This window comes from Pogoniulus pusillus, chromosome 23 (assembly GCF_015220805.1).
Source record: "Pogoniulus pusillus isolate bPogPus1 chromosome 23, bPogPus1.pri, whole genome shotgun sequence".
In the NCBI taxonomy this organism is placed as follows: domain Eukaryota; kingdom Metazoa; phylum Chordata; class Aves; order Piciformes; family Lybiidae; genus Pogoniulus; species Pogoniulus pusillus.
In genome coordinates, this window is record NC_087286.1 from 20878498 (window position 1) to 20905982 (window position 27485).

Below are 27485 nucleotides of genomic sequence, written 5' to 3' on the forward strand. Positions count from 1 at the left end.
GATAACAGTGCAAATCCAAACCAAACAAATTGCCTTTTCTTTTGATTTGGAGATGTTTGCTTATGTTTTCATGTGCAAACAAAGGTGATGTGGAACACCCACACCAAAGTGTGGGGATGAGGGCAAAGTTGTTATAGTTGGATGGTGCTTTGTGGTTTGGGCCTTTGTGGGTAGTTTGCATTGAGTTTGCATGGTTGGAGCTGGGAGCATGCTAATTTGCCATGAATGCTTTGGTTTGTGGCCCAATGATTTGGGGCCAGCTTGGCCAGGCCTGGGCTGCTGTTGCTTTTTATTTTTCCTTTCCAGCTTGGCATGAGTTTGCTCCCATGTGCTTCAGTTCCAGTAATTCAGTATTTTGTTCCTTATTTTTGTTGTGCATTATGTAACCAGAATATTTTCAAACACTTGTAAGGATTATGCCTGTGATACACATTTTTTGTGCAGATTTGGGCTTGAGGATGATCATACAATGTGTTGTGATTAGACCTGGGGCTGCTCTGAGTTCCGAAGGCAGGTGAGCCCTGCAGGCTTCAGGGACAGTGCTGGTTTTTGGTTAAGCTCTGTTCAATCTCAGATTGCTATTGATGAAATTGCTGTTTATTTATTTACGTTTTGAGCTACTTTAAATGGGATGCAGAAGCACTGAATCATCACATGGAAAGGTTGATGCCTTGTATCATAGAAGTTCTGTGCTGGGGGAGATTTCCTGACATTCAGATCAAGAATTGGGATCCAAAGCTCAGCTCTTCAGTGCACAGCATTAGGCAACCTCATGGATTTGGCCACAGAATTACTCATTATCTGTTTTTCTGATCGAACAGATGCTAAACTTGACACTAACATAATTTCTTTATACATGTGGAAAGGAGCTGTAAATACCCTGTGGCTGGAACATGAAGTAGCATCAACAGAGCAGAAAGCAGGAGGTAGAATATAATTGCAGTTTGGTTTTGTTAGTTAAAGATGAGCATGTATGCTTTTCTTAGGGCTTTCTTCTCTTTAGTCATGCAAAATTGGGTGCTCCTTTCTCATTTGTGCAAGAGAATTGATTATTTCCTCCTGAGCACTGTGTTGCAGCTTTCAGGCATGCTACTTTTTCACATCATTGAGGTATTCTCACAAAAATTTAGTTCCTTGCCATAACGACTACACCCCACTAAAGGCAGGACAGGCCATTCACTGAGCAAGTGCCTGTATTTAAACTGTAATCTACTAATTTTTCTGTGGAATTTGAATGCTCTTCTGGAAAGTTCTAGCATAAGATTTCTGACTCTGATTGTGCCCATGTGTTATGTTTTATCTTGGTGACACAAAGAAGCACTGCTAAGGGTTCCCTATTGCCTTGTTACATCTGCCATTGGTTTCACAGCCAAGGAGAGTGAGCAGAGCCTGTGCTGTTTCTCACCAGGAATCACTGTGGGCACTTCAGAGATAAAGTCATGGGTTAGGATCAAGTGATGCTCTGATGAAAGGAAGAAGACATTAATATGGGACATCACATTTTCTTCTCTGTCCTGGCAGGATCTCAGCTCATTTGCCATGCCATTCTTGGACGGTGATGTGGAGAGCACAGACAAAAATGCTTCTCGCAAGGTAGGCTATTTTCAGAGCTTTGTGGTTGTTGTAGTGGTTGAATCCCTTGCAGGTAAGCATGACTTACTAGGCTTAAAGTCCTCTGGGGTTTTAGTCTTTCCTGTCACACCATTACTCTGTTGAGACTGATGTACTAAGATAACTATAGTGCCTTTTGCAGACCTTGCCATGGTGGTGCTTATGCACCTTAACCTGTAAACAATGTTAAATCTCTGCTGACACTTTTAAATGCTGCAGATGTTGTGTGTAATACTGCTGTATTTCAATGAAGTGATACTACAGAACTGTATTCTTAGGAATATGGTTAGCTAACCAAATTGGTGATGTTGCTACAGAAATACAGTGCCCAAAGAGGTGTCTGTGATTATCAGTATGTTTTCTGGGAACTGCCTCCTGATGCAACCGTTGGCACCACCGACAAAATAAGCTGCCTTCATTTGCTGAAGCCATAGCAGTAGGATCTTCCCACAAATAAAGCTTTTCTGATGGCTTGCTATTAAATTAAACTCAGACACTGGTAAAGTTTGCTTTCCTTAAAGTGATCAGACAAGCATGTTCAGTGGATGGTGTTAGGGAAGGATACACAGCTCCTACACAGGCTTCAAAGTAATACAAATCGTGAGTGGGATCTGTTATCTTCAGGTCCTGGCCCAATCATTTTCACAAAGCATTGAAGTACAAGTTGGTCTGCTTAAATGCAAGCCTCCTATCGGCTGCATTAAGGGCTTGGTGAAGAGAGATACCCCTCTAAGCAGCAGATAACTCCAAAAGCTGAGCTGTAGCTACACAGTGAACTGATTTGACTTGTCACTGTATTTACAAGGCTTTGGACCTCCATGGAGATTAAACCTGCTAGAAGCCATTTGTCAAAGAGTCTGCAGTTATAGTTCAAGGCAGGTGAAGCAGTAAATATCTCCTAGTGAATCTAATCTGCATCTAGAACAATAATAACTTACCTCTGCTGACAGCACAAGTTTGTATTGCTTTGCACCTAACAGCAAAGGACAGTTGTTTAAAAACTTTCTGCAATCCATCAGTAATTGAGTGTGTTTATAACATTGGCCTTGCTCTTTATCTGCACTGGACCTTTTAAGACTGGTGTGGGAGTCACTGACGCAAGAGGAGCTCTTGCAGATGCCACGGGAGCTAAAATATGCAGTGTTACCAAAAGGTGCTTGTCTGGAGGCTCTGAGTATAGTGAACAATGCAATGCTTCTGGAAAGGGTTGTCACTCTGGAAGAAGGCAGAGGTTTCTAGCTAAACTTAGATTTTCCATTTATCACCTCCTTTTCCAAAAGGAAGGTGAGAAAACTGCATGATTCTCAGTCACAAAGGAAGAAATAGACCAAAATTAAACTTGCTTGTGCCTGGTATTACAGGCTATTGTTTAATGACTTCACTGGTTATGCATCTACTGCTTTTCCTCTTACTGGTCTTGGGACTCTCTGGATGAGTTTTTGCCTGGGGAGAACTGGAAGAGCATTTCAGTAGTTGCCCCTTTGTGCAGCTTCAGTAAATGCTGTTTTGCCCCAGTCTTGGGTCAAGTTCTGCTTAGGGAAGCTCAGTTAACTTGGAATAAACACACGACTGCGGATCTGAAATCCTGTTTTTGGTGTGTGTTAAGACCCAGAGTTCTTTCTAACTCTATACTTGGAGATTCATCCAGCACATGCAGCAAACAGGTAAGAAATGAGCTGGCAGTGCCCAACTTCTGATAAGAAGCAGATCATCTGATAAAATCCATTGCCACACATCTCATCCTATACAACATTTCCTCTATGTGAGATCTTTGCTGCCAGTGAATGGTGAGTGATGCCACACTACAGTGTTTATTTAATTCTGACTCAAACTTTGGCAGTCCCTACTGCTGCTACATAAAAGAGTCCCCAGGTTACTCTTTACTTATAAGTGAGATGTTTTTCCTTTGTTCAAGTTTGAAATCAAAGTATGATGTGTAATTTTCTTACCTTAAAAGTCAGCATTTCATCACTAATGTGACTTTGCCATTTACCTGTCATGTTGGAGACAGGCAATTCATCAGGGATTTCTCTCTTCCTGCACTTAACTCTTGTGTCACCCAGGCCATAGCTTGAGGTAGAGAAGATTAGTTCACAACCTGTCCTTTCAATCTGCCATTCATTTAATTCTCCTGTTCTTTGTGAAAGGCTTTTAGAAACTGAATTAACATTTGTCACAGAGATCCTTAGCACTTGACCATGCAAGTATCTCTCAGTCTTTATCCTGTGACAGTAACCCTCATGACACAGCTGGCAAACTCAAGTGCGGAATTATTTGTTTAGGCTCACATAGGAATTTTTTGGCAGTGGTGGAAATGTGACACACGTTTCCTGAAGTGTAGCCTTAATCACTTCTCATTAACACGACTGATGCTGTAAAGGATGGGGTAGTTTTCACTTTCCTCTGTTGAAGATGGAGGGTATGAAAGTGTGAAGACTAGTGTAGAAGTTTTTGGCACAGTGTGATGGAGAAGGGTAACTCTTGTGCTTGTGGTTCTGGCCCTTCTTAGCGCCTGGGACAGCGCCCTCTGCTGGTAGCTGTGTCCGGAACAACTGTCGCTGCTCTGCCCCACGCTCACAGCTCATGGCGCCAGACTAGCAGAGACATCTCGAGGGTCATTAAATAGAGCAGCATAGGCAAGGATAAGAGGGAGCTGAGAAGCAATTGAATTGACTGGAATTCCTCAGAATGGGAAAAGACAGTGGGAGAGACTCAGTTTAGAAGTCTAGGAAATAATGAATGTTACAGAGCATCATTCAGAGGACCATTTGGGCATGGTGTGGCAGGGCAGCAATTGGGGATGGCTGTCCCTCTGCACCCAAATGACTATGTCAGTTTTTGAGGTCTTAACAACTTGGATGTTTATAGAGCTTTTATATGGAACATGTTAATAGTACAATGTGGATATTCTAGGAAATGGATGGTTGCTGCTTTCCTCTGAAAGCCCAGGACTGTGGATGATCAGAGAATCATATCACAGAATCATAGAATCAACCAGGTTGGAAGAGACCTCCAAGCTCATCTAGTCCAACCTAGCACTCAACCCTATCCGGTCAGCTAGACCATGGCACCAAGTGCCTCATCCAGGCTTTGCTTGATAGCGAGAAGAAAATGGCACAATAAGAAAATTGGCCATAGGGAGGCAGCTGGAAAATTATAGATGGAGGAGAGAGGAGGAGGAAGAAGAAAAGGTGTGAAGGATAATATTGATCCATTAATTTATGGAAATAATAGAATTGTCATGAAAAAATATAGAAGAAAGCTTAGAAAAGAAGTGTACATTAAAAATGCTTTTCTCTGCATGGGAAGAAAGCTGGTGAGGTGTTCATCTTCGAGGGGCTGACTTGCGTGTATTTAAATCAGAGGATGTTAAAGCTAGACATCTTAAAATGAAATCCCAGCAACTGATAAAATACCTCTGGATGACTTGGCAGAGCTTCCTCTGACTAATGCTGACTTTGAATAAATCTTGGAGCAGAGATGAAGTTTCAAAAGACTGCAAAAAAGGCAATTACTCTGCTAATATTTACAGTGCCTGCAATTAGGATAATTTACAGGTTTGTCAGTCTAACATTAGTCCTGGGGAAAACAGTGAAATATCTGATGCTGAATAATTAATGCCACCATTAAAATAGACTCATTAGGATCAGAATTAATGGTAAACAGTTCTTATTGAACAAATGCAGGGGTTTAAATGACTGATGGATTTGGTTGGCAAATGTCATAGTGCCTGTGTCATGTGTGTAAGAAAAGTAGCACGAGACATTTTGATTTAGAAGCTGGAATGATACTGAATAAACATGGAGTCTACTAAATGCATAAAAACCTCATTGGTGTTTTGTTTCTAGGCAGGCAAAACATTCTGTTGCTCTACTATATCACACTTTACAGAGACTTGAAATAAATACAGACTCATTGCTGGTACAATCTGTAGCTTGTACAAAAATGAGCGGGAAGAGTGTGGTAAATTCTGAGCAGGAAACTCTCTGCTGCAGAGTGACCTGAATCACTTAAAACAAACAGCCCATGTCAATTTTGCCAGATTGTTACACCTAGGAGCAAATAACTCAGGCTTTATTTTTAGGAAGTCCTTCACAAAGCCTTGATGAGATTTTCAGAACAGCTGTAGGTAATCATCTGTACATGGATTCTGGGTGTGACATGGTGGTTAAAGGATGGATTAGTTTGTGGTTTGGATGTACATGGAAAGGAGCAGGGTGAAAAGCAGAGGTTTTGTTACAACTGCATTTGGCACTGGCTGTCTATGTTCTGCTATTAGTAATGCCCCAAAGTGTTGTCAAACTAGGATCAGAAAATACCTGAGAAGTGACTGTAGTATTGAAGGACTTCCTGGAGTGCTTTGCAGTGCGTCTCATCCCAGCATTGTTTCTGTTTTGCCCAGTGACTCATGAGAACTGCACGAGCAACCCCTGGAATAGGGAGGAGAAGCAGAAAGTGTGCCATTTTTAGCCCTCTCTCCGCTGAATAATGCATCTCCTTTTGATTTATCTTCTTCCCACTCTTTTAATTGTCCATTTCTTTATGAGCAGTGAGGATGGGGATGTGTATCCTGGATGGTGCCACAGCCTTGGCATGCGGTACCTGCAGAGGATGGAATGAGCTTCAGGGCAAGCTCCTGTAGGACAACTGCCACATGCATGGCTCTTTCCCATCTAATGCCTTAACATAAATGCATTCATGGGTTAGGAAGCAGAAAAAGAGCCTTGCACCTTTCCTCAAGCCTGTTTCTTCCCTTGAACAGCCCTGGTCACTGCTGGAGGCCTTACCCCAGTGGTCTGTGCAGCTATGCCTCATCCCATTGTATTTTAATTTGGGAAAGTGTCATTGTACTTTAGTATTGGGAAGTGACATCTCTGATGCCATAAAATTAATCATCTCAATTGTTACTGCTCATGCAGAACCAAGGGAACTAGTGGTGATGAATGTGAGAGAGAGTGCCTGGGAGAGTAAGTCCTTCATTACCTTTCAGTCTAATGAAGCCAGCTCTTGTATTTCTGTGAGCTCTTTTCTTTCAAGAGAAAGAGAGATTCATCCAATTAACTTTATCAAAGAGCTTTTTTATTGAGAATCAGTGGAAGGGCAGGAAACAAGTGCAGACATCTATCCAGTGTATCCTCTCTAATTGTATTTACTGTCCCTGTCAAAGCTAGTGGGAGGTGATTCCTTTTCCCTTAGCTGCCTTTCAAAAAACATTCTTTGAGTGGAGAGACAAAATAAAGGTCGAGTAGCTCACTGTTGTAAAAGAAGAAAGAACTCAAGTGTTCCATAGATGCTCTAAATACTCAGAGGTGGAGAGAACTGTTGGAGTTAACAGTTGGACTTCATGATCTTAAAGACCTCTTCCAACCGAAACAGTTCTACAGGTCTCTGCAAAAGAAACAGGGCTCAGGGGCATTTAATGACTTTCACAGAAATTCAGAAACCTCTTTAAAGACTGTTTAGCTCGAGCCCATTTCTATTTCAGACAGATTCTTTCTTTCAGTCTGTTCTGAAAAATGAGTCTAAATTCACCAGAACCTGGACCAGACCCAGAGGTTTTTCAAGGAGAGTGTCTTCTAAGTGGACTCTGTCCACAAGAAAGGACCTGCTGCTGGAGGGCCCTGGCAGGGGAGCAGAGGAGAAGGCTGCAGAGAGGAACTGTGACAGAGACGTGGGCAGTAGCTGTTCCCTGAGCTCCTGCACAGCCTCTTGCCTGTGTATGATCAGAGTCTTCTCAGCAAAGCTCATTCATCTTTCTGGGCACATCACTTTAGGACATTTCCCTTTGCTGCAGTTAACCAATCCTTAAATCCAAGGCTGGGAGCAGAAATGTCTTCCTAGAGATGACTTTATTTGGTGAAACTAAGGGATCAGATTTTCAACAGAAAGCATGAGAAAGATATTGCCAGTGCTGGGAAAACTTCTGCCTGTGAGTGAGATGGGGCAGGACTGAGCTGGATGGTGTGGTGATGACAAGAGACTAATAAGTGGTGAAGTTTTGGTCTCTTAGCACATTAGCTTTGGAAATTATCATATGGTAATTGTTCAGTATAGTGCACTTTAATCTTTCTTGTCAAGTAGAATGAAGAATTATGAGACAGGTAGAAAATCGATGAAGGGAGAGATGTCAGGCTTGTATTGAAAGGATGTGGAGGGGACAGAACTGGTGGGATTTCCTCAGGATCAGTCCTGGGACTCAGTGTCATCTGCAAACTTACTGATGGTGGATTCAATCCTCTCATCTGATTATCAGTGAAGATACTAAACAGGACAGAGCAACAGAGCAAAGTCTCTTCCTGATCACCAGCTGAGGATCCCTTGTGTTCTGAAGCTTGAAAACTGACAGTGTCTTGCAGTATTTTAGGATGCTTAGAGTGCTAAGAGAACCAGTTTAGCCTTGAAGGAGCAGAGTCAGTCACTAGAAACACAACATCTGACGTAGCATGGGGCTGTGCTTGGCTGCTTAACCTCACCAGGGAGCACATTGCTGTAGGCAGAGGGTAGGGTTGCACTGCCACTGACCCTTAGCCCTATTCCTGCTGTGCTGTGCTCTGCAGACATCCAGTCACGATCTGATGTTTCTCTCCAGCATAACCAGCTTTAAGGTTTAAGGGGTCTGAGGTGAGGCACAGAGCTCAAAGATCCTGTATATGCTCTGCACAAAGTCAACACAGGAAATGTTTTGTTGCTGGTTGGTTTAGGCTCTTTTTAGTTAAGTGAATAGTCTTCCTACTTAGAGTGGAATATCAGCTTCTTTGCTAATTTATATGCTACTTGCATTGTGTGTTTGGATTCCTGGTCTCCAAACAGCCAATTACTCAGTCAGGGCCAAAGGAGCCATCTCACCGTGTGCATGTATTAGGTGTGCTTCACTTTTCTGTTCATTCTCGTTTAACTGCTTGTCCTGGCCCAACACAAGCTGATGTACAAGCGTTATTCATGTGAGAAAACAGGATGCAATGCCTGGGTTTTCCCCCCTGCTGCAGCTCAGCTCTGGGAACAGTTATCTTTTCAAAGCATGTGTGGGAGTTTTCTGCCCACCTGCCTGGCATAGCTTAAGGCAATGAGCCCAGAAAGCATGAAGAACAGGCTGATGATCCAACTAGCTGTGTAACTCACTGCTAGCACCACTGCCAGAGTCATCAAACTGATGGGGTGCCTTATTCCACAGCAGAGATTCTTCCACATTCCCAGCTGAAGTATGAAAATTAACTTTGCCTTGTGACTTTTGTATACACTATGCCAACTGTTGTTGCTGCTGACTTTACTCACAGAAGCACCTAATCAGCTTTTTAAACTTGCAATCCGTTGGTCTCAAATGACATTCTAAGAAAGCAATCCTGTTGCGATTCCCGAAGCAGGATCACCCTTTGGTGGTGGGTGTAGCCTGTGTCTAATGTGTGGAATGACTGGGGAAGAACTCTGTGTTTAATTTAGTAGCATGCACATGTGTATTAAGCAGCTTGCCCCTAGTGCTCTGACAATTAGCCAATTCATCTGCCTGGCATGATGGAGGGAAAGTTGCCAGTTGTGATTGCAATAAATGAAAACATCCCACTGCTTCTGCTAGGAATTTGTAAGTGATTTGCTTTCCAGTCTGACTTGCAAGCAGAAAGGAAAACTGGCTGTTGACTATTTGGACAAATTGTTGCATGACACTTTGCATCCCTGGAACTGCTTTAGTATGTGAGGACACCACAAGCTTTTAAAAGCATCTCCTATGTCATTATATGCAAACAAGCCTGCGAAAAACCAGAACAGGAAACAGTAAGGGCAGCACCAGACTGAGATCCCTCTCCTGGATTTGGAAATGTCATGGCTTGTATTGCCATCCTGGAAATGGTCCTGAAATACAGGAGTAATGGCAGGTTTGTATTGTGATTCAAATGACAATATCCTCACTCCCCACTTTCAGACAGAAGATTTGGCAGCAGACCTGTTTTAAACTGCAATGCAAAGGGAGGTGCTGTTTTGCTACTTGCTTGTTTCTTGGAGTATGTAGTTGTGAAGAGAACAATGTAGAAGTAGTCTCAGATGATTTACAGCTGATATTTTAGTAAAGTTAATGAGCTTTTATGAAAAAGCTCTCACTTTGGGACTGCTTTTCCCATGACTGAAGTGCAATTTGTTTATTAATTTACTTACAGTATAGTTATTATTTCAAGTCTCAGTAGAGGGGTTCTGTTCTATTATTCTTGATAAATGGAGACAGTCTGTGTGCCAGAGGACTTAGAGTGGAGATATGGTCCTTGGGGCAGAATAGATGTCTAATACCAAATCAGCTTTCAAGGATGCACACAGAAGCCATTGCAGAAGTGGGAGGCAAACCTGAGCATCAGGCCACTGCCCACTGCATTAAGCTTCAAACACTGTTTTCTTCTCTCATGGATACTCTTGGAGTGTTTGGTGCCCAGTGCTTCAGTTAGAACTGATTTATGCTTTCCAAAAATGTCCCCTTGTGGGCAGCTCCTCCTCTTCTTCATTCCTTCTGCAACAGTGCAAGTCTATTTTTGTGATATTTTTGTCCACGCTGTCAAAAATACATCTGCAGGTACAAAAAGCAGTTGTGCAGCCTGCAAGACATCTCTGTGCTGTGTAGAGGAGCACAGTGCAGAATTCATCAGCTGTCCACATCTCCACACCTCTTCTAGTGACCCAGGCTATTTGTGTCCATCTCACAGACCAACTGCCACTTGTATTTTAGGCTAGAAACATTCCCAAATGAGAGACCATGCTCTCTGCAAGCCCTTCCGCAGTTCCTATGGAGCAGGACCCATTCCAGCTCTGTCCCATCCCAGGTAGAAAGAGGAGCTGGTCCAAAATGCATTTCAGAGACAGGAAGCATGTGAGAAGGGGGATCCTGTGTTACAGAGGGAGCAGTTATCTGCTCATACATATTTCTACAAGTGTTTTGGAGCAATGACTAAACATCCTTTTGAAGAGGGAGTTGATTGCCTGTGTGCTTTAAACTCAGCTGGTCTTTTTAACTGGACTCATGTACTCAAGCCCTCCACTGACTCAAAGGAGGGCAGATATACTTACAAGTCTTTATTTAATCTCTTCTTTCATCTAAGTCATCCTAATAAAAGGTGCTGGGTTTCCCTACAATTACTCCAATGGCAACAATGCCCTTACCTAACCGGACTGACACACATCAGGTAGGATCTTTGCAGGTAGAAACTGCTCCATACCTACTGGTTTGTGTTGCATGATTGAGAAGACAGGAGCAGGCACGCGAAGTGGCACACTGTGCTTGTTGGCACATACACTGTGACCTTTGCTTATGCATCCCCTTGGGGACCCAAACCCCACCACTGCCTTTTGCTAGGAACAGAGATCTTGATTCATGAGCAGTGCCCCCAGCTGAAAAAGCAGCCTCATATGTATAGAAGAACTTTGCTCATCCAGAAGGAAATAAACTCTGTGTATAGCCCAGTCACAGGCAATCTCACCAGAGACTTTTGGGTCAGCTGCTGTTAATTGTATGTGGGGAGCATTTCATCTCTACTTCTTTTTTTTGTTTGTTTGTTTTTCTGGATTTTTATGCCCCCTTGCTGAGTGAGCCCTCACAGTGCAGTGCTGTGTTGTGCACAGGTCCTTAGCCTAGCTGGAAAGCCAGCAGGGCTCCCAGAAGAGATCCAGGTGCTGGAAAGGTCACACCCGCCGCAGAGGCTGTGGTAATTAGCAGGAACAGCACCGCTCTAAAATGGCTATTTTGGGACTGGAGTTGCAGCCCCACAGTTGTGGCTATGACCAGCTTTGTAGACACTTGTCAAGTACTTGTGCACTGTGCTGTGTCTCACCTTCTGATGGAGGTGTAAGGACTGTAGATGGGTGCTTGAATTCACGAGGAAGACTTTGGGGTGCTGTATTTCCTTCCCGATGGTCATTCATTGCCTCCCATAAATTCCACATCAGCCATCTCAGTTGTCAGGGGAAGGCAGAGGGTTGTGTTCCAAAGAAAAGCAGTAAAGAAAGCCCTGCATTGTGTGTGTGACAACGAAGTGCATGCACAGGCGATAAAGTTTGTGGTGAAATGCTGGGCGTCTTTAAGAGCAAAGGGCAGCACCGAGCCCGGGGAGGTGGCGCACAGATGCCCCTGCAGGCAGGTGAGGTCTGGCTAATCTCCCACCTCAACATATAGAAGTTGGCTGCATTAAGCAGGTTCAGAGATCCTGATGGCCCAAGCTGAACTGAATTATTGAAAGTTGTTTTCTCCCTTTTTCTCTCTCTCCTCCTCAGGTGGAAGACAGCTACTCCACCGGCAGCCCCTCAAAAGGCTTTTTCTCAAAAGGGCTCCAGAATCGACCTTCCAGCCCTGTTTCTGCCCCTGTGAGATCCAAACATAGCCCTGGCTCACCCAAAACAGTGTTCCCCTTCCCCTACCAGGAGTCTCCCCCACGCTCCCCACGCCGAATGAGCTTCAGTGGGATCTTCAGGTCCTCCTCCAAAGAGTCCTCCCCCAGTTCTAACCCGTCTACCTCTCCTGGGGGCATCAAGTTTTTCTCCAGATCAAGAAAAAGTAAGAAATTGCTCATGTTATTTCAGGAAGATAGACGGTACCGCTGGGCTTGGCCCATTCTTTGCCGGCGGTAGTGAAGTAAGTGCAGATGAGGCATGTGCTAATTGTTTGTTACTGCTTTCACTGACCATGCGTTCGGGACTTCTGACTTCTGGCCCTTGGGGTGTGACCTCCCTGGGGCTACGAACACCTACACAGGGCTGAGGAGGGAAATCAAGCTTCAAAGCTTTGCTTGGAAATCCTGCATCTGTCTTAGTGAGACTCTTCTGGGTGGTTTCACGGAGGCTGGTTGGCTTGGAAACTGCTGGGGATGCTCATGAGTCGGGGGAGGTGAGCACAGAAATGACCTCATCTCAGGAGCTAAAGGTGACTTGCTTCTCCTAGAACCCACAGAGAATCTCAGCTGATTTTTTAACTGGTACCCCTTTGCCCTCTTGTAGGAGGGAAAAGAGACCTTTACTGTACAGAAGTGAGTGATATGTGTTTCCAACCACTGTGAGAATGTTTGAACTCCTCAGCCTGAATGTGAAAGGCATTGTAGCCCTCCACAGTGCAGAGCACTTACCTGCTTTTTATCACACAAATTTTAGCTCTTCAAGCAGGCTGTGGGCTAGCAGACCTTTAAGAGACAGAAATGAGCAGGACTCAGAACAGACTTCAACTGTAAAACTTTACTGTGGAATAAGTGTTCCAAATGGTGGTCTGCAAACCAAACCTGCTCTAACCAAGGAGTTAGTGACTGTAGGAAGGGATGGAGTTACAGGGGAAAGAAGAACACTGACTTGCCACTGGGCATGCTGGATTGTCAGACCACAACAAGTTTTACTTCTGTGAACAGGAGAGTGAGAAATTGTTGTCAAGCCTTCTGTAGCAATGCAGGTGCAGAATTAGTGATGTGCACACCTACATTTGGCTCTGTGTCTCCTGTCAAGTACTGAGGGTTTTCAGTGACCTGTACAGAAGCAGCTTCCTGGCTTTCTTTATCAAAATTTCCCTTTAGAGGTTGTTTTAATCAGAACAAGTAATTTCCTAGTGAATTTGTGCACAACAACACAGCTCTAGAAACCCAGCTCTCTTTGTGTTTGTCAGAAGTTCTGCTGCAGCTTAACTGAAATGGATTCTTTGCCAGTTCTTGCCTCTCTCTAAAAGACTTTCAGGAGACTGAAAGGAGGAGAGTCAGTGTTTCTGGAAGACTCCAAGTAGACTCCAAGCATCATTCTATTCAAGGACATTTGTTCCTCTCAGCTTGAAGCTCAAGCATGCTTTTTCTGCTCTGCTCTTTTACAGGCCTCACAATAAATAACGTCCATTTAAGCTCTTTTTGCTAGTCCACACAGGATCGTGCAGGCAATATGCTGCAGGTTGAGTAGAGAAGGGCTCATTGCTGCATGAATAACAGCAACATATACTGCAGAGCAAAGCCATCTTGTGGCTTTTAAGGCAAGTTATCCAAGCAAACAGCACTGATTAGTCCTAGCTAGATACAACTGAATATTAAATAAAGGAATTTTCCAGTAGTCAGCAAAATCCTTTTGATAAGGTCACATCACTGTGGCAGCAACAGGCTTGGAACAGGGCCACTCTATTTTTGAGCTAACACAAGATCCCCATGACCCTGCAGCCCCAGAGAGGGCTGCTGGAACTGTGCTGGGGTGTTCATGGTCTTTTGTGTTTCAGGCAGCAGAGGCAGCTTTTTTGGAAAGGTGTGATGATTAAAACTGGTGTTTAAATTGATAACTATTCCCACCCTCAGCTCTTTACTAACCACACCATTTCTTACCATGTGCTTTCACATCCCTGCCTTCTTTCATGGGGAGCCTAACGCAGATGGGTTCAGAGTGTGCTAAGCTGAGGTCAGTAATGTACTACGTTCCTAGGGCTTACTTAATGACATTTTATTTAACAAAATCTTTGGAGGACTTCAGGAATGTCTTGAGTCAGCATTTCTGCTGTATTATGCAGTTTTTCACAAGCAAAACTTTTTCATTCTGCTACTTTGCAAATAGAGAAGTATTTCCCTGTGTATTGCAAAACAGTAAGTTAATTGATTACATCCCACTCAAAACAAAGTCCCTGGCTTGAACAGCATTTCCTGAGTGGCAGGGCTTCTCAGGCACTCCTCAGACCTTTGCACAGATGCTGTGCTGAAGAGCTGCAAGAACTATATCAGCATGTGGCTTCACATTTCTGAGGGTGCATAAATGCTGCACCGCTCAAAACTATCACAACCTACACGATTAAAATCCCATTTTCTCAGGCAGCTTGGGATGGAACTTAGGTTACTTTACCAGTTCTGAAACTGTGGGTGCATTGAAATCAGATGGACTTGCTATGCTTACCTGCGCTTACAGCCCTGCTGCTGCTGAGTTAATACTAGTAAAATGAAAATTAACGGTGCTGGGCTGCAGGAGCAGCAGCAGCAGGTCAACATCCTCCCATCCTGCTCAGCTCCAGTTAGACACATCTGCAGTGCTGGGTTCAGTTAAGGGCTCCCCAGTACAAGAGAGATAGCAAAGGTCCAGTACATTGGTCAGGGACTAGGGCATGTGGCATAGAGGGAAGAAGAAAGAGGAGGAGGAGACCTCTTTGCTGTCTTAGTTTACCTATCAGGATTGTGGAGAAGGCAATGCCAGGCATCTTAGGGATGCCCAGCAAAAGGGCAGGAGACAGCAGTGGAAATTCCAGGTAGATGCAAGAAATATCTTCTTGGTGGGAGTGATACAGCACTGGAGCAGGAGTCCAGAGAGACTGTGCAGTTACTGCCCTTGCAGAGTTTAGTATGACTGGAGAATGTTTCGAGCACCTCAGTTTTAAACTTGAAACCCTGCTTTGAGTCAGAGTTGGAGCAGAGAGCTCCAGAGGTGCCTCCCAGCTGTGACTCTTCTGGGAAACTCTGCATTGGATCCTATCTTTGGGGCTTATAGCAAACCTGTATTTCATCCAGGCAATCAAAAAAAAACCCACACCAGAGAAAAGTTCAGAGGGGCTTGGGAATTGGAGCTTGGGAGCTGGGGCTTGGGAGTCCCCCAGCTTAGCTGAAATGAGCTGGTGCTGCACTCCCTTGCCTGTCGTGGTGGAGCAGTATGTGGGGGAAGTATATGCAGTGTTTGTTTTAAATAACCTCCCCTCTCTTCCCTGCACTTCCTCCTCCCACGCCTGCTCAAAACACAGCCTAACCTGTTACTCTGCATATTCCTTGTTTTTCTTGGAAGCAGCTTCTTCCTAGATTGTTTTCATTTTAAAGGCTACGTGTGGTATTTGCAGCTCTTGCTTTCCCAGATACTTGCTCTTTTCCCAGCTCAGTTATTTTGCCTTTTGAATATATGCAGTTCAGGAAGAGCATCAATGGTTAGGGTAGGACATTATTAAAACAGAAGGGGATTTGCAGACATGAGATTTAAAACATTTTCCACTCAAGGCTGGGAATTTAAAGCTTTAACTCATCTTTAGTGTTGTATCTCTTGTTTTGGCAATAGCCAAAAGCTCACCTTAGAATCATAGAATGGTTTAGGTTAGAAGGGACCTCAAAGCTCAGCCAGTTCCAATCCCCTGCCATAGGCAGGGACACCTCCCACTAGAACAGGTCGCTCAAGGCCTCATCCAACCTGGCCTTGAACATCTCCAGGGAGGGAGCAGCCACAACCTCCCTGGGCAACCTGTGCCAGTGTCTCACCACCCTCACTGCAAACAACCCTTTCCTAACATCTAGTTTGGATCTCCCCTCTGCCAGTTTAAACCCTTTACCCTTCCTCTTTTCCCTTTGGTTAACCCAGTTCATCATCTGATTGTAACCCCATGGCTCTGATCTGACAAATTATTTGCCTTGAAAGGAAAAAGAGCCTCTCACAACATGTCAACCATGTCAGATATTTTGGAAGTAGAGCTTCAAAACAGTAAACTGCTGATTTGGGCTTCATGTCCAGTGTTCCACCTTTGAAAACACAGCAAATCCACCTCAGGCCCCTCTGCAGAAGGCTCTGCATGGACCTTTCTGGGTGAGGTGTGTGCTTGGCCACTGTTGCAGCCCCTGTAGTTAGGGATGTTCACTGCAGAAAAATCCAAGACAGCTCTATGTGTGCTGGGTTTCTGTAGGAGTGCTTTGAAATTTAATTCTCAGCTTTTCGGTTTCTCTTTCATCTGAGACTTTCTTTGCAACAGAGCAGTTAGACCCACAATAGAAAATGGAGTATGGATTTGGGATCAGTTAAGCTTGGCTTTGAGGTGGTACAGATGATTTTCTAATCCTTCTCCCCACCACTGTGAAGCTTGGTAAATGCTGCTGCATCCAGTACTATCCATCTTGCACCTCCAAAACCTCAGCACCTTCTGCAAGTGGAGATTCAATAGAAAAAACATTCATTTGGAGTTCTCTAATTGTAGAACAGCACTCGTGACCTGTAGCTGACAGAGCTGATGCTGACTTCCTAGGTGGTTATCAAGGACAGCAGGAATAAAGTACAAATTAAGAGGTGCCACTTGAAGTTTGAGGTGCTTTAAAAAGGGGCTTCAGAAGGGGCTTTGTGGAAACACTTTGTCTGAAGTTTGGTCAAAGCTGCATGAACTGCTTTCACGAGGAACAGCTTGGGGCCTGATGCTCTGAGATGTTGCTGAGTCTTGTCCGTGAAGGAAATGCATTTCTCTTGTGGACACACTTATGTGAGCAGGTGTGGTGCCAAGAGAAGGAAGTGGCATGAATTTACTCACAGTAAAGAAAACTGGGGTGATCTGAAGTAAACACAGAAGGACTGGGGCAAAACACAATTCAAATTACACCTTTCTTGCATGAGCTTTCCCTTCAGAGCTAATTGATACACAAGCAAACAAAGAGAGCTCTATTTGAATGAGTGGAAATCAGGGAGCTACCCCTGCAGATAGGCTAAAATCAAGTACCCTGAATATTAGAGGTAGATGTTTGTATGAAATTTAAGTCACTAAAATGTAGCTTCTTCTTTGAAGGACAGCAGGGCACTGTCCAGTTCTGCTTCCTTTTCCAAAGCCAGCAGTTGAAGTAACAGCAGTACTCATGACACATTGGTCATGCTGCCAGTTTTAACAGCATGGGAAATCAATTAAGAGCTTTCTTCTGTGCCAAAGCTTTGGGCTGTGGTGGATGAGATCAAAAGGTAAATCTAGCTCAAAATTAAAGGTTGCTTGTAGATCTTTGGATCGAGAACTATACAGCTTGCAAGCACCTTGAAGCTATTGAGCAGATTGGAATGGCAGTGAATTTACACTGGTTTTGAAGAAGGAAAAGTTTTTCAGCACAGACTTTCTATTTTCTATCTTCTCAGCAATTAGTCTCCTTTGGAATTCAGTACTGTTAACTGTGGTGCCTAAAACAATTCATCAAGAGGGTCCCTGGTGCTCCTCTAATGAGGTAGCACACAGCAGGTTTTTTTCAGAAGGTTGTAAGATGCTGTTCAGAAGGGCTGTCATATATTTGATTCATTCTGATTATTGTCTTGGAGAACATCTTGTGGTTAGATTATGTCCTCTCTAAGAAAAGTTTATGGCTGTACTATTTTTTACCCATAGATGGAGCAAGTAGCTCTCATTTGCAACAGGCCAGGGAAGAAATGGGGAAAATCCTGCAGTTTCCTGTTGCCACATTCAGCTCTGCTCCCTCTAAGGCCTTCTGACAGTGACTGATGTGTGCTAAAACTTTTCTTCTTTGAACTGAAATTAATCCCCCAAGATGCTCCTCCATATTCGTGACATGTAGACAACAGCATGCAGTGGAGTGGAGTTTAGTCTGAGATGGATTATGGAGGCTTGGCAGCTGGGAGCAAGCATTTTGTGTGCCATTGGCTCAAGCTGTTTCCCACCAGTACTCTTTAGGAATACCTTCCCACAACGCTTGGTGCTGTGCAATGATCTCTCCTCCCTCATGACAGCTGCTGAAGCCTGCACTGGCGTTTTTCTTTGCTAATTCAATACATTTGTCCCATAGTCTTGGACCTTCACAGCCTTCAGACTACAGCTGTAGAGAACCATCAGTTACAACCTGCATCAGGATGCTGAATAGCTAAGGCCACTTCCATCTTCAGTTTTTCATTTGTGTTCACTGGCCCTCTGCCTTCTGCATGGGCAGGCAAGTGGGATGCCATGAGGCAGATTTGATTTCTGGCTGTGATTACCCTTGCCATACAGGAAAAGAGGAGCAGGTTGGGGAAGGATGGCACTGCTTGGTCCGTGCTTGCCTTGAGAGGGAGAGGAGCAGAGCATTTTGTCTTGATTTATTTTCCAGTATTGCTGTGCAAAAAACTCTACAGTTTTTCAAGCTTGCTTTGACCACAGAGGGACTGACATCGTTCATTTCAGTCTTGTCTGTGCTAGAGAAATGACTTTTTGCAGACAGCATCTGTCAGCACAGCTGCAGCTGAGCTGCTGCTGCACAGTGTAGTGTGGCCCAAGACCAGCCCTGTTCAGCACCATTCCTCCTGCCACTTACTGATGTCTGCTGTCAACAGCAGATGATTTTTCTGCTCTAAACGTGCCTGTGGTGGTTGGTCTTGATTCATTTGGAGATATCTTTCAGTGTGCTTCCTGTTTCACCTTTGCCAGGGTCAGTGTTATCTGCATAGGAGGGGTACATCCAGCATGCTTTTGTGTTATTTACCACTCCTCCTAGGCAAGAAGAGTTTCTCAGATCATCTTCAGATTGGTAATGAATTTAATGGAATGGCAAAAGAAGAAAAGGAAAGTTTCCAGTCCCTAGCTTCCAAGCTTTCACCTGTGGTGTATGAGGCAGACCTGTGACCTTCTATAGCTGTCTTGGGGTTTAAGCTATGGAAGATGCTGTGAATGATCAGGCTTTTCAGTAACCATCAAGTACAGACAGGACCTTAGTTTTACTTTTGCTCTTTTAGAGGCTGCTGCCAGCATGCAGGGGAAATAGAAACTACACTCTGAACACTTCCCAAGGCTGATGAACCCTGGTGGCCTTTTCACTGCTGGTCTTCTTTGTGTCCTTTGATAAGAGAGGTCTCCAGGGCAGTGCTCATATGCAGGTGACTGTTCCCCCACAGGTAGTAATGCAGGCAGCAAAAGAGAGAGTTTGGAAGTCTCAAGCTGTCTAATCACAGGAACTAATTTGGAAATAGGTTGTGGGCAACTCCTCTGGCAGTTTGGGTTGTGTTTTGTTAAACTATCTGTAATTTTCCAGTCCAGGAATACACGTAAGGAGCAGATTTTCAAACATATTTAGGTGTCTCCCATTTAGAACAATCATTTCAGAATTTGATCCCTAAGCAAGTGCTTGGTTATCAGTGCTGCAGAAAGGCTGCTTATCTCCATAGGTTTGTTCACACATTTCATGTTAAGTATGTTGCTTTTTCTGAATCTTAGTGAATGCTTGTCACAGCTCATTGCAAATGCATTGTGCATCCAGTCTCTTTTGACATGGGGTTAGAGTCTGAGGGATTATTAATCACTTAAGGTAGCAGATCCAAACTGTATAGGTATTATGGCTTCTCTGCTTCTTAGATAAAATTCAAGCACAATGCCTCAAAAACTGGGCTGCATAAATGTGATAAATGTTGAACCAATCAGTGTCCTGGTCTGGAAGAGTATGAAATGAGAGAGCCTGATCACAAGGCAGAAAACCAGGGAATGTAGCATATGTAGCAGAATAAGTGCAGTTACATCCCAAGCTGAGTCCAGCAGGCTGTAGCCCTAGCTAAGTCAGAGCTTGGACTGATTGGAAACACTGATGTCATAGAGAAACCCCAACGAAAATTGCTGTGCCTTGTGGGAGTCAGTAGAGCAAGGTGTAGGTTGCTCTCTTGTCTCACTTTACAGCCTTTGTGGAAATAAGCCTTTGCTTTATGCAACTTTTGGAACCCTGACAGCATCTTGAAGGAGAGCCCCGATGGTAACCAGTGAGTGGACTGAAAGCATATTGAAGACTTTGCAAGGGCTCTACCACTTGCCTGTGTGGGTTACTAGATACTTTTCTGGTTTCACTTAAGTGTTTTGTTTTCCTGTTGACTGTAAGGCCAAGTGAGTTAACATGCTTCTGAGGGCAGCCCTGTGGAGAAGGGCTTTGGGGGTCCTGGTAGATGAAAAGGCAGACATGAGCTGGCAATGTGCACTTGCAGCCCAAAAAACCAACTGTGTTCTGGGCCTGCACCAAGAGAAATGTGACCAGCAAGTTGAGGGAGGCAATTCTGCCCCTCTGCTCTGCTCTGGTGAGACCCGGTGGTGCCAGGGGAGGCTTAGATTGAGTATTAGGGAAAAAAAGTCTTTACTGAGAGGGTTGTAAATCCTTGGAACAGGCTGCTCAGGGAAGTGTTGAAGTCACCTTCTGTGGAGGTGTGTAGATGTGGTGCTTAGGGACACAGTTTAGCGGTGGACTTGGCAGTGTAGGTTGATGGTTGAACTTGATGATCTTAAAGGTCTTTGCCAACATAAGTTCTGTGTTTTGTGGCAATCCTAGAAGCAGCAGTATTGGTTGACAAATGACAAGCCTAAAGCCATCCATCAGCTTACAGCAGTCTCTGTGCTGGGCTTCTCCAGAATGGGTCAATGAACTTAACCTCCCTCCGCTGCCAGCAGGGATGGCTGATTCTAGCGTGGGGCACTGTTTAGTGAAACCTACATTTCCTTGTTCCAGCTCTTGAACAAACAAATGGATTGTAGATTGCTTGGAGTCTTGTTCCTTTCTGGGGTTTAAGAAATGACATTCTTTCTCTCTAGGCTCTGCTGTGCCCCTGTCTGTCACAGCTCACCCAGCGTTTGAAGACTCTGTCTTAGAAGAACTCTTGTCTTGTTGTGGAGAACGTTAATCTGTGTGCACTTGATATGCAAAACAAGCACTCGGAGGCTTTGATGATCTACCATCGCAACACCTCCATTTCTTAGTTAAATTATCTGGAAGCTTGCCTCAGGGCTCCTGTATGCACAATTTCTTGGCAGCAGCTGTGGCGATTTGCAAGGCGGTTGCTTTGGAGCTTTCCTCTTGCGGCGTCCGCTGCTGCTTACGGCTCTCAGAGCCCAAAATGTAAGCGCAGCGCTGACAGCCTGTGTAGGTGTGTGACACAGGACTGCGGCGACAGATGCGTGTGAGTAGCTACAGCAGGCACTGTGCCGGCCCGAGCTGCAGCGCCCTGGAAGCTCCTATATGCCTGTGAAGCATAGCTGCCCTCCTGTGGGCATCCTGCCGCTCCTCCTTTGTGTGTGGAGAGGTGGGGCTTGCCTTGCCTGCCTGAGGAGCTTTGCTTTAGGTTTGGAGCAGGATGCTAAGGAACTTTTGTAATGCTGTCTTTCGGGTTTTTTTGCTTCTAAGCCCCTTCAAACAGTGGAGGCTAAAGGCTTCCCTCTCTGCCGCCTGTGTAACAGCAGTAATTTCAGCAGCTGCTCGGGAAACCAGTTTCTCCTCTCCTTGTCCCAAGGCGATTTGCTGTTGTCCTCAAGTCAGGATGTGGTCCTCAATATCAAGATAGACATTTAATTGCGTTGACAGATGCAGGGACCCTGGTGCCACTCAGCTGTGGCTGGGGAAGGCGTGTGAAGGTGAGCCCTTGATCATCTGCTCGTGGGCAGACACTCTTATTTGGAATCAGGAACATTGCATTTCAGGGTCACTGTGAATGTGTCTGCTTCATCACCTGCCTAAGCTGGGCAGAAGGTTTGGTGGCAGATTTGTTTGCTTAACCTCAGTATAAGGTTTCCCTGGCTCTTCATGTTCACAGTCTTTTCACAGAGCTGTTTAATGGTGAGAACTGTGCTGGGCAATCTGAGCTGTAAGTCCAACAGAATGGTGCTCTTTGCAGTTATGCAGTTGCTCTAGTTCCTGTCATGCCAACATGCCCCCCATAGTGTTGAGTAGCCAGAGGTCAAAAGTGGCTTTAAAAATCCACATCTAAACAATATGGAGGGCAAGACTTTCTGGAGAGAGGGTGAAAGAACTGCAGATGTGATCATGCAATGAATAGCTTCAGGTGGCAGATCCTGCCACTGCTATTTATTCTTTGTTTAGAGTCTCTGTTAAGTGCCTAATTCCTTCATGTCTGCTAGAGAAGGAGCGAGTTTGACCATGTTAGGTGCACCTCAAATGATTTCTGAAGGACAAGAAGCACAAATAGCAGCTGAAATGTGTAGTCAGGTGATATAAATGGGTCTTTGGTATAGGAGTAGCCATCAAGGCAGCACTGGCCTTAACTATTCTAGCAGAATGGAGCTCAAAGGGGAGTCAGGGTGAACATTTAGATGAGTGGATTTTTGAATCTTTTAGAAGAAAGCATTGTTCCTTTCAGTGAAGCTAATTAAAATGTGGCTTCTACCCCTGTGTTATGTATGTTTAAACACATCTGATTTACTACATCTGACTTTCTCAGTGGTGCAAGGGGAGATTGGACCACTGGGCTCTGAACACAGTGGTGCTAGGATGAATCCTTGGTGAGTCACATAAGCCAGATGAGTTGAGAAAAAAAACAAGCCAACAAAAATTCTTCTCAACAGTAAAAAAAAAAAAAAACAAAACAACCATTTAAAAGGGAAATATTTTGACTAATTTCAGCAATATTTTCTCCTCACCCCTTATGAAGGTGGTGGACAATAAGGAGTAATTTCCTAAGTGGAGGTCTGAGTTATACTGCATTGGATTTTGTCCTTCAAAGCCAGAGGTAAGCTTTTGCTTCCACTGCAATCAAAGGCACTGACATTGACAAAAGCCTAATTATGAACCTTTCCTCCTCAAAAATGTAAGTAGTAAGGAGGATCGTCACCCATCTGACAACTTTCCTGTTTGCTGATGTTCCAGAAGTCTCTCAAGCAATGGTGGGGATTAGCACAAGCCAGTTTGTGCAGCTGTCTAGATTTTGGTGAATCAGAAGCCCAGTCTGGAGTTTCAGCAGTGGGGGAAGACAAGCAAGGAGAGATGTTCCAAATCTGGAGAAATGGTCAGAGTGTGGCTTTCCATTGAGGAATGTGTCCAGAGCAGGGCCAGGAGGATGCGCTGAGGGCTGCAGCAGCTCTGCTGGGAGCACAGACTGAAGGAGTTGGGGCTGTTCAGTCTGAAGAAGAGGAGGCTCCCAGGTGACCTTCTTGTAGCCTGCCAGGATCTGAAGTGGGCTACAAAAAAGCTGGGGAGGGACTTTTCAGGATATCAGGGAGTGACAGGCCTGGGGGGGAATGGAGCAAAGCTGGAGGTGGATAGGTTCAGGCTGGACATGAGGAGGAAGTTGTTGAGCATGAGAGTGGTGAGAGGCTGGACTGGGTTGCCCAGGGAGGTGGTTGAGGCCCCATGCCTGGAAGTGTTTAAGGCCAGGCTGGCTGAGGCTCTGGGCAGCCTGCTCTAGGGTAGGGTGTCCCTGCCCATGGCAGCGGGGTTGGAACTGGCTGATCCTTGGCTGATTCTGTGATTCTATGTGGCACTGAAGTTTGGGATGAGATGGCTGACAGAGATAGTTGGCTGCTTGCATATTCAAAGCCTGTGATATTATGAAGTAAATAAAACAAGAGGCACTAAAGAAAGTATCTGAACAGCACATAATTTCCTTTGGAAAACAACCCTGCAGGGTGCAAAATCTGCTGCAGCCAAGTACTGGGATAACTGTGCATTGTTCCTCACTTGAGAACCATCTCAGGGACCAGACTGCTGTGGGTTTTTTAACTTCTCTGACATCTAGCTGCCAGGAAGAGGAGTTTAGTGATGTGTTTTGTTTATGCACTTTGGACCTGGTTCCATTTCTGGCTGAAGTGCTCTCTGAAGTCCTTCCAAATTCTGTACCATAAAAGATAATAAAACTCTAAATGGCAGCCAGAACTCTTCCTTCAAACACTAAGACACAAGTCAGATAGGGAGAAGGACAGCAGAAAGGGGAAAGACTGAAGGAACTTTGCTTCCCTGTGAAGCAGCTGGATCATTGCCATCAGTGGAAACCTGGAGTGCACTCAACATAATGGAAATGTAGCAAGTACTTACTAATGCTCTGTCTTCTTCCCCAAGACTCTATGGATCCCCATCAGTGATGATTTACTCTAAGCACTCCATGAAAAGCAATGGTCAGTCTTGCTGCTTTCTGCTTTGGAGGTCACAGAGAGGCAGCTGAGTGAGCCTCATCAGTGCCAACTGCAAAGCAGAAAATACTGTCAGTGGGCACAGTAAAGAAGAAGCCAAGTCTGAATCACATGAACAGAGTCTCCTATACTTTCTCCATGCTGTATTATAAAGTGCTTATATCAGTGAAAAGGTTAACCTTGGAAAAAGAAAGCTAGAAACAAATATTTTTACAGCTTCTTATTTATAGCTTTACTACAGTCAGGGAATTAGTTTGCATTTTATAAAGCCAAAAAGCTAGGGAGGAGAGAGGAGGAGGGATCTGCACAAGGAGAGCTATTTGCATGGCTCTCAGAATTTTAGAGGAAATCTGAAATCCCAAGGAGTTACTACTGTCAAATGCAGACACTCAGGCAAACCCTAGACTGGAGCAGGACTCAGTATCCAGGCAACGTGGACATTTTTTGTTCAGCTATTGCCAGCCCCACTGACAGGTTTTGCCACTTTATGGTTACATGAAAAAAAAAAAAGAGAGAGAATTCCTGATGTCAGTGAAATTCTTAGAAATTAGCTTCTCATCCATGCAGCAGATGAGGCTGAGCAGCACACAGCACATGCACAGCTTGCAAAACTTCAGAGGGAAAAAGCCTTTGATGAGTTCACAGCAAGAAAGGTGTCTGTGTGCTTCCTTCTTTCTCTCTAAAGCTGACACTGCCTTTACCCCAGAGTTTCTTATTCTCTTCCTTGGACACAGATACTCACTGTGCATCCCTGCTTGTGCAGTTGCCCATTAGCAGAGCTGAGAATGAAACCAAGATCTATTCACACCCTACTCAGCCCCATTTCAGTGTTTGTTCCTCTCCTTCAATGTCTTTATTGATGATCTGGACCAGGGGATTGACTCCAGCATCAGTAAGTTTGCAGATGACACCAAGCTAGGAGCAGCTGTGGAGCTGTTGGAGGGTAGCATAGCCCTGCAGAGGGACCTGGCCAGGCTGGATGGGTGGGCAGAGGCCAATGGGATGAGACTGAACAAGGCCAAGGGCAGGGTTCTACACTTTGGCCACAAGAACCCCAAGCAGCACTACAGGCTGGGCCCAGAGTGGCTGAGAGCAGCCAGGCAGAGAGGGAGCTGGGGGTGCTGGGAGAGAGGAGCTGAAGATGAGGCAGCAGTGTGCCCAGGTGGGCAGCAGAACCAATGGCATCCTGGGCTGGCTCAGGGGCAGTGTGGCCAGCAGGACAAGGGAGGAGCTTCTGCCCCTGTGCTCAGCACTGCTCAGGCCACACCTTGAGTGCTGTGTCCAGTTCCAGGCCCCTCAATTCAAGAGAGATGTTGAGATACTGGAAGGTGTCCAGAGAAGGGCAGCAAGGCTGTGAAGGGCCTGGAGCAGAGCCCTGTGAGCAGAGGTTGGTCTCTTCTCCCAGGTAAGCAGCAACAGAACAAGGGGACAGAGTCTCAGGTTGTGCCAGGGCAGGTCTAGGCTGGATGTTAGGAGGAAGTTGTTGGCAGAGAGAGTGATTGGCATTGGAATGGTCTGCCCAGGGAGGTGGTGGAGTCACCATCCCTGGAGGTGTTCAGGAAGCCAAGCTTGGCTGGGGCACTTGGTGCCATGGTCTGTTTGACTGGCTAGGGCTGGGTGCTGGGTTGGACTGGATGATCTTGGAGGTCTCTTCCAACCTGGTTGATTCCATGATTTCTGCCCTATTGGTGTTCTGTTGTGACTGGAAACAACCTACCTGGTTTAGGTGAATATGTAGCTTGGAGCAGTAATTTCTGCATCAGGTAGCACAGAGGTTTTAATGGTTTGTGCTCCAGTGGCACTCTTGTGAATAAGATGACTGTCAGACTTGCCAGGCCTTACTGCTAGCTGCCAAGGTGATGATGGAGTATTTTTTCCCCACAAGTATGTGTTATGTAAGAATAGCAAAAGCATTCAGTCAGTAACCCTGATAGGTTTTTACAGGCTGTTTTAGGCAGCCTTAATGCCAAAAGCCAAAGGGACAAGGGTGATGACAGCAGCTTCATACCAGATGTACCTGCCATTTGAGCCAAGTCACCCAGGCAGAGGGCTCCAGAGTGGAGAATCACAGTGGAAGAACCTCCTCCCCAAAGCTGCAAAACTCCAAAGGCAGAAGTGCAGGGAGAGAGAGAGTGTCCCCCAGCACCCCCCTCAGAGAGGGAGAAGTGAGCTCTTAGCAAGAGGCAGCTCTGACTTGGTGTGGCAGGGACAAGAGTGATGATAGCCAACACCATGTCCTACGAGAGCAGTCCCCAGGGAGTACAGTGCCCAGGGTGCTGCACATCAGAAGGGTCTGGCATGGCTGTTTGTGCAGCAGTTGGTGCAGGCAGGGCAAGCACAGCAGGCAAGTCTACCAAAGGTCATCACCCTCCCAGCTGTGGTTTCCCATTGCAAGAAGGAACATGGGGACGCAAACGGTTGAGAAGGAGTGGTCAAATGAGGATGTGCTGCTGAAAATCTACAACATGGGGGCCTTTCCTGAAACTTGGTGGCATGAATCCTATGACTGGAGTGTGCCTAACAATCACTACGAGCTGTTGAGAAGGGATAAAAGAGAAGAGAGGAGGTTTTGCCCTCTATGTTAAGAATTGGATAGAGTGTGAAGAGATGTCCCAAAAGAATAACCAAGAGCAAGTTGAAAGCTTGTGGGCAGAAACTGGAGACCTGTACAAGTTCTGCTCATCCATGATACTAATTTACATGGTTTTCAGATGCCTTTACAAGGTACAAATGGTGTGATTGGCCCAATGCAGTGCTAAGCTAAGTCATGACTAAAAGAGTTTTCATGGCTTCAGAAGCCTCTCCTCAGCTTGGGGCCTGATATGTTTTGAGGAAGTGATCAGGGAAAGATGCTGGCTGGAAGCTGTGTGCCTGAGCACTGACACCTGCCCTGTAATCCACAAAGGCATCCTAAAACCTAAGTAACCAAGGAAGTATTGCCTCTTCCCCACTCTCTCTGGCTCTCAAGCCCCAAGGACATAACTGAGAGACTTTTCTGTGTCTTCCTTTATCATTAGGTGTAGTCAAAAGGTTTCAGACTATTTTTCTCCTTGCCAGGTATTGTGTGTGCAGGCTGACAGGAGTAGCTTTTCCAGGAATACTCTTTTACTTGCCTTGTAGCTGCCAGGTTTCCAGCCCTTCTGTCATCCAGGCTTCTTGTCTGCGTTGCTCTCAGCCAACATTCTGAGATTTTTCACACAATCCTAAATATAGCAACTCTGAACTTTACAGCACTTGGTGTTTTCACTTGCACAGTGAATGAACCTTTTGCCACCCAAGCTGTTCCACATGGTCCCTTCTTTTGCTCCCAGCATAGGCTTGTGGCTGCTTC

General features: G+C 45.1%; 1 protein-coding gene across 6 annotated transcripts in view; it reads left to right on the top strand.

Annotated features, from left to right (window-relative positions):
• The window catches only part of PRKAG2 (protein kinase AMP-activated non-catalytic subunit gamma 2), a 224845-nt gene that overhangs the window by 90645 nt on the left and 106715 nt on the right, over nt 1-27485 (top strand). For all 6 annotated transcript variants that reach the window (XR_010306582.1, XM_064162855.1, XM_064162856.1 and 3 more), the window contains 2 exons: nt 1522-1593; nt 11854-12133. Coding sequence is in view for 5 of the 6 variants with exons in the window: in XM_064162851.1 (XP_064018921.1) it covers nt 1522-1593; nt 11854-12133 (352 nt within the window). In the remaining variant the exon portion in view is untranslated. The remainder of the gene's footprint in view (nt 1-1521; nt 1594-11853; nt 12134-27485) is intronic.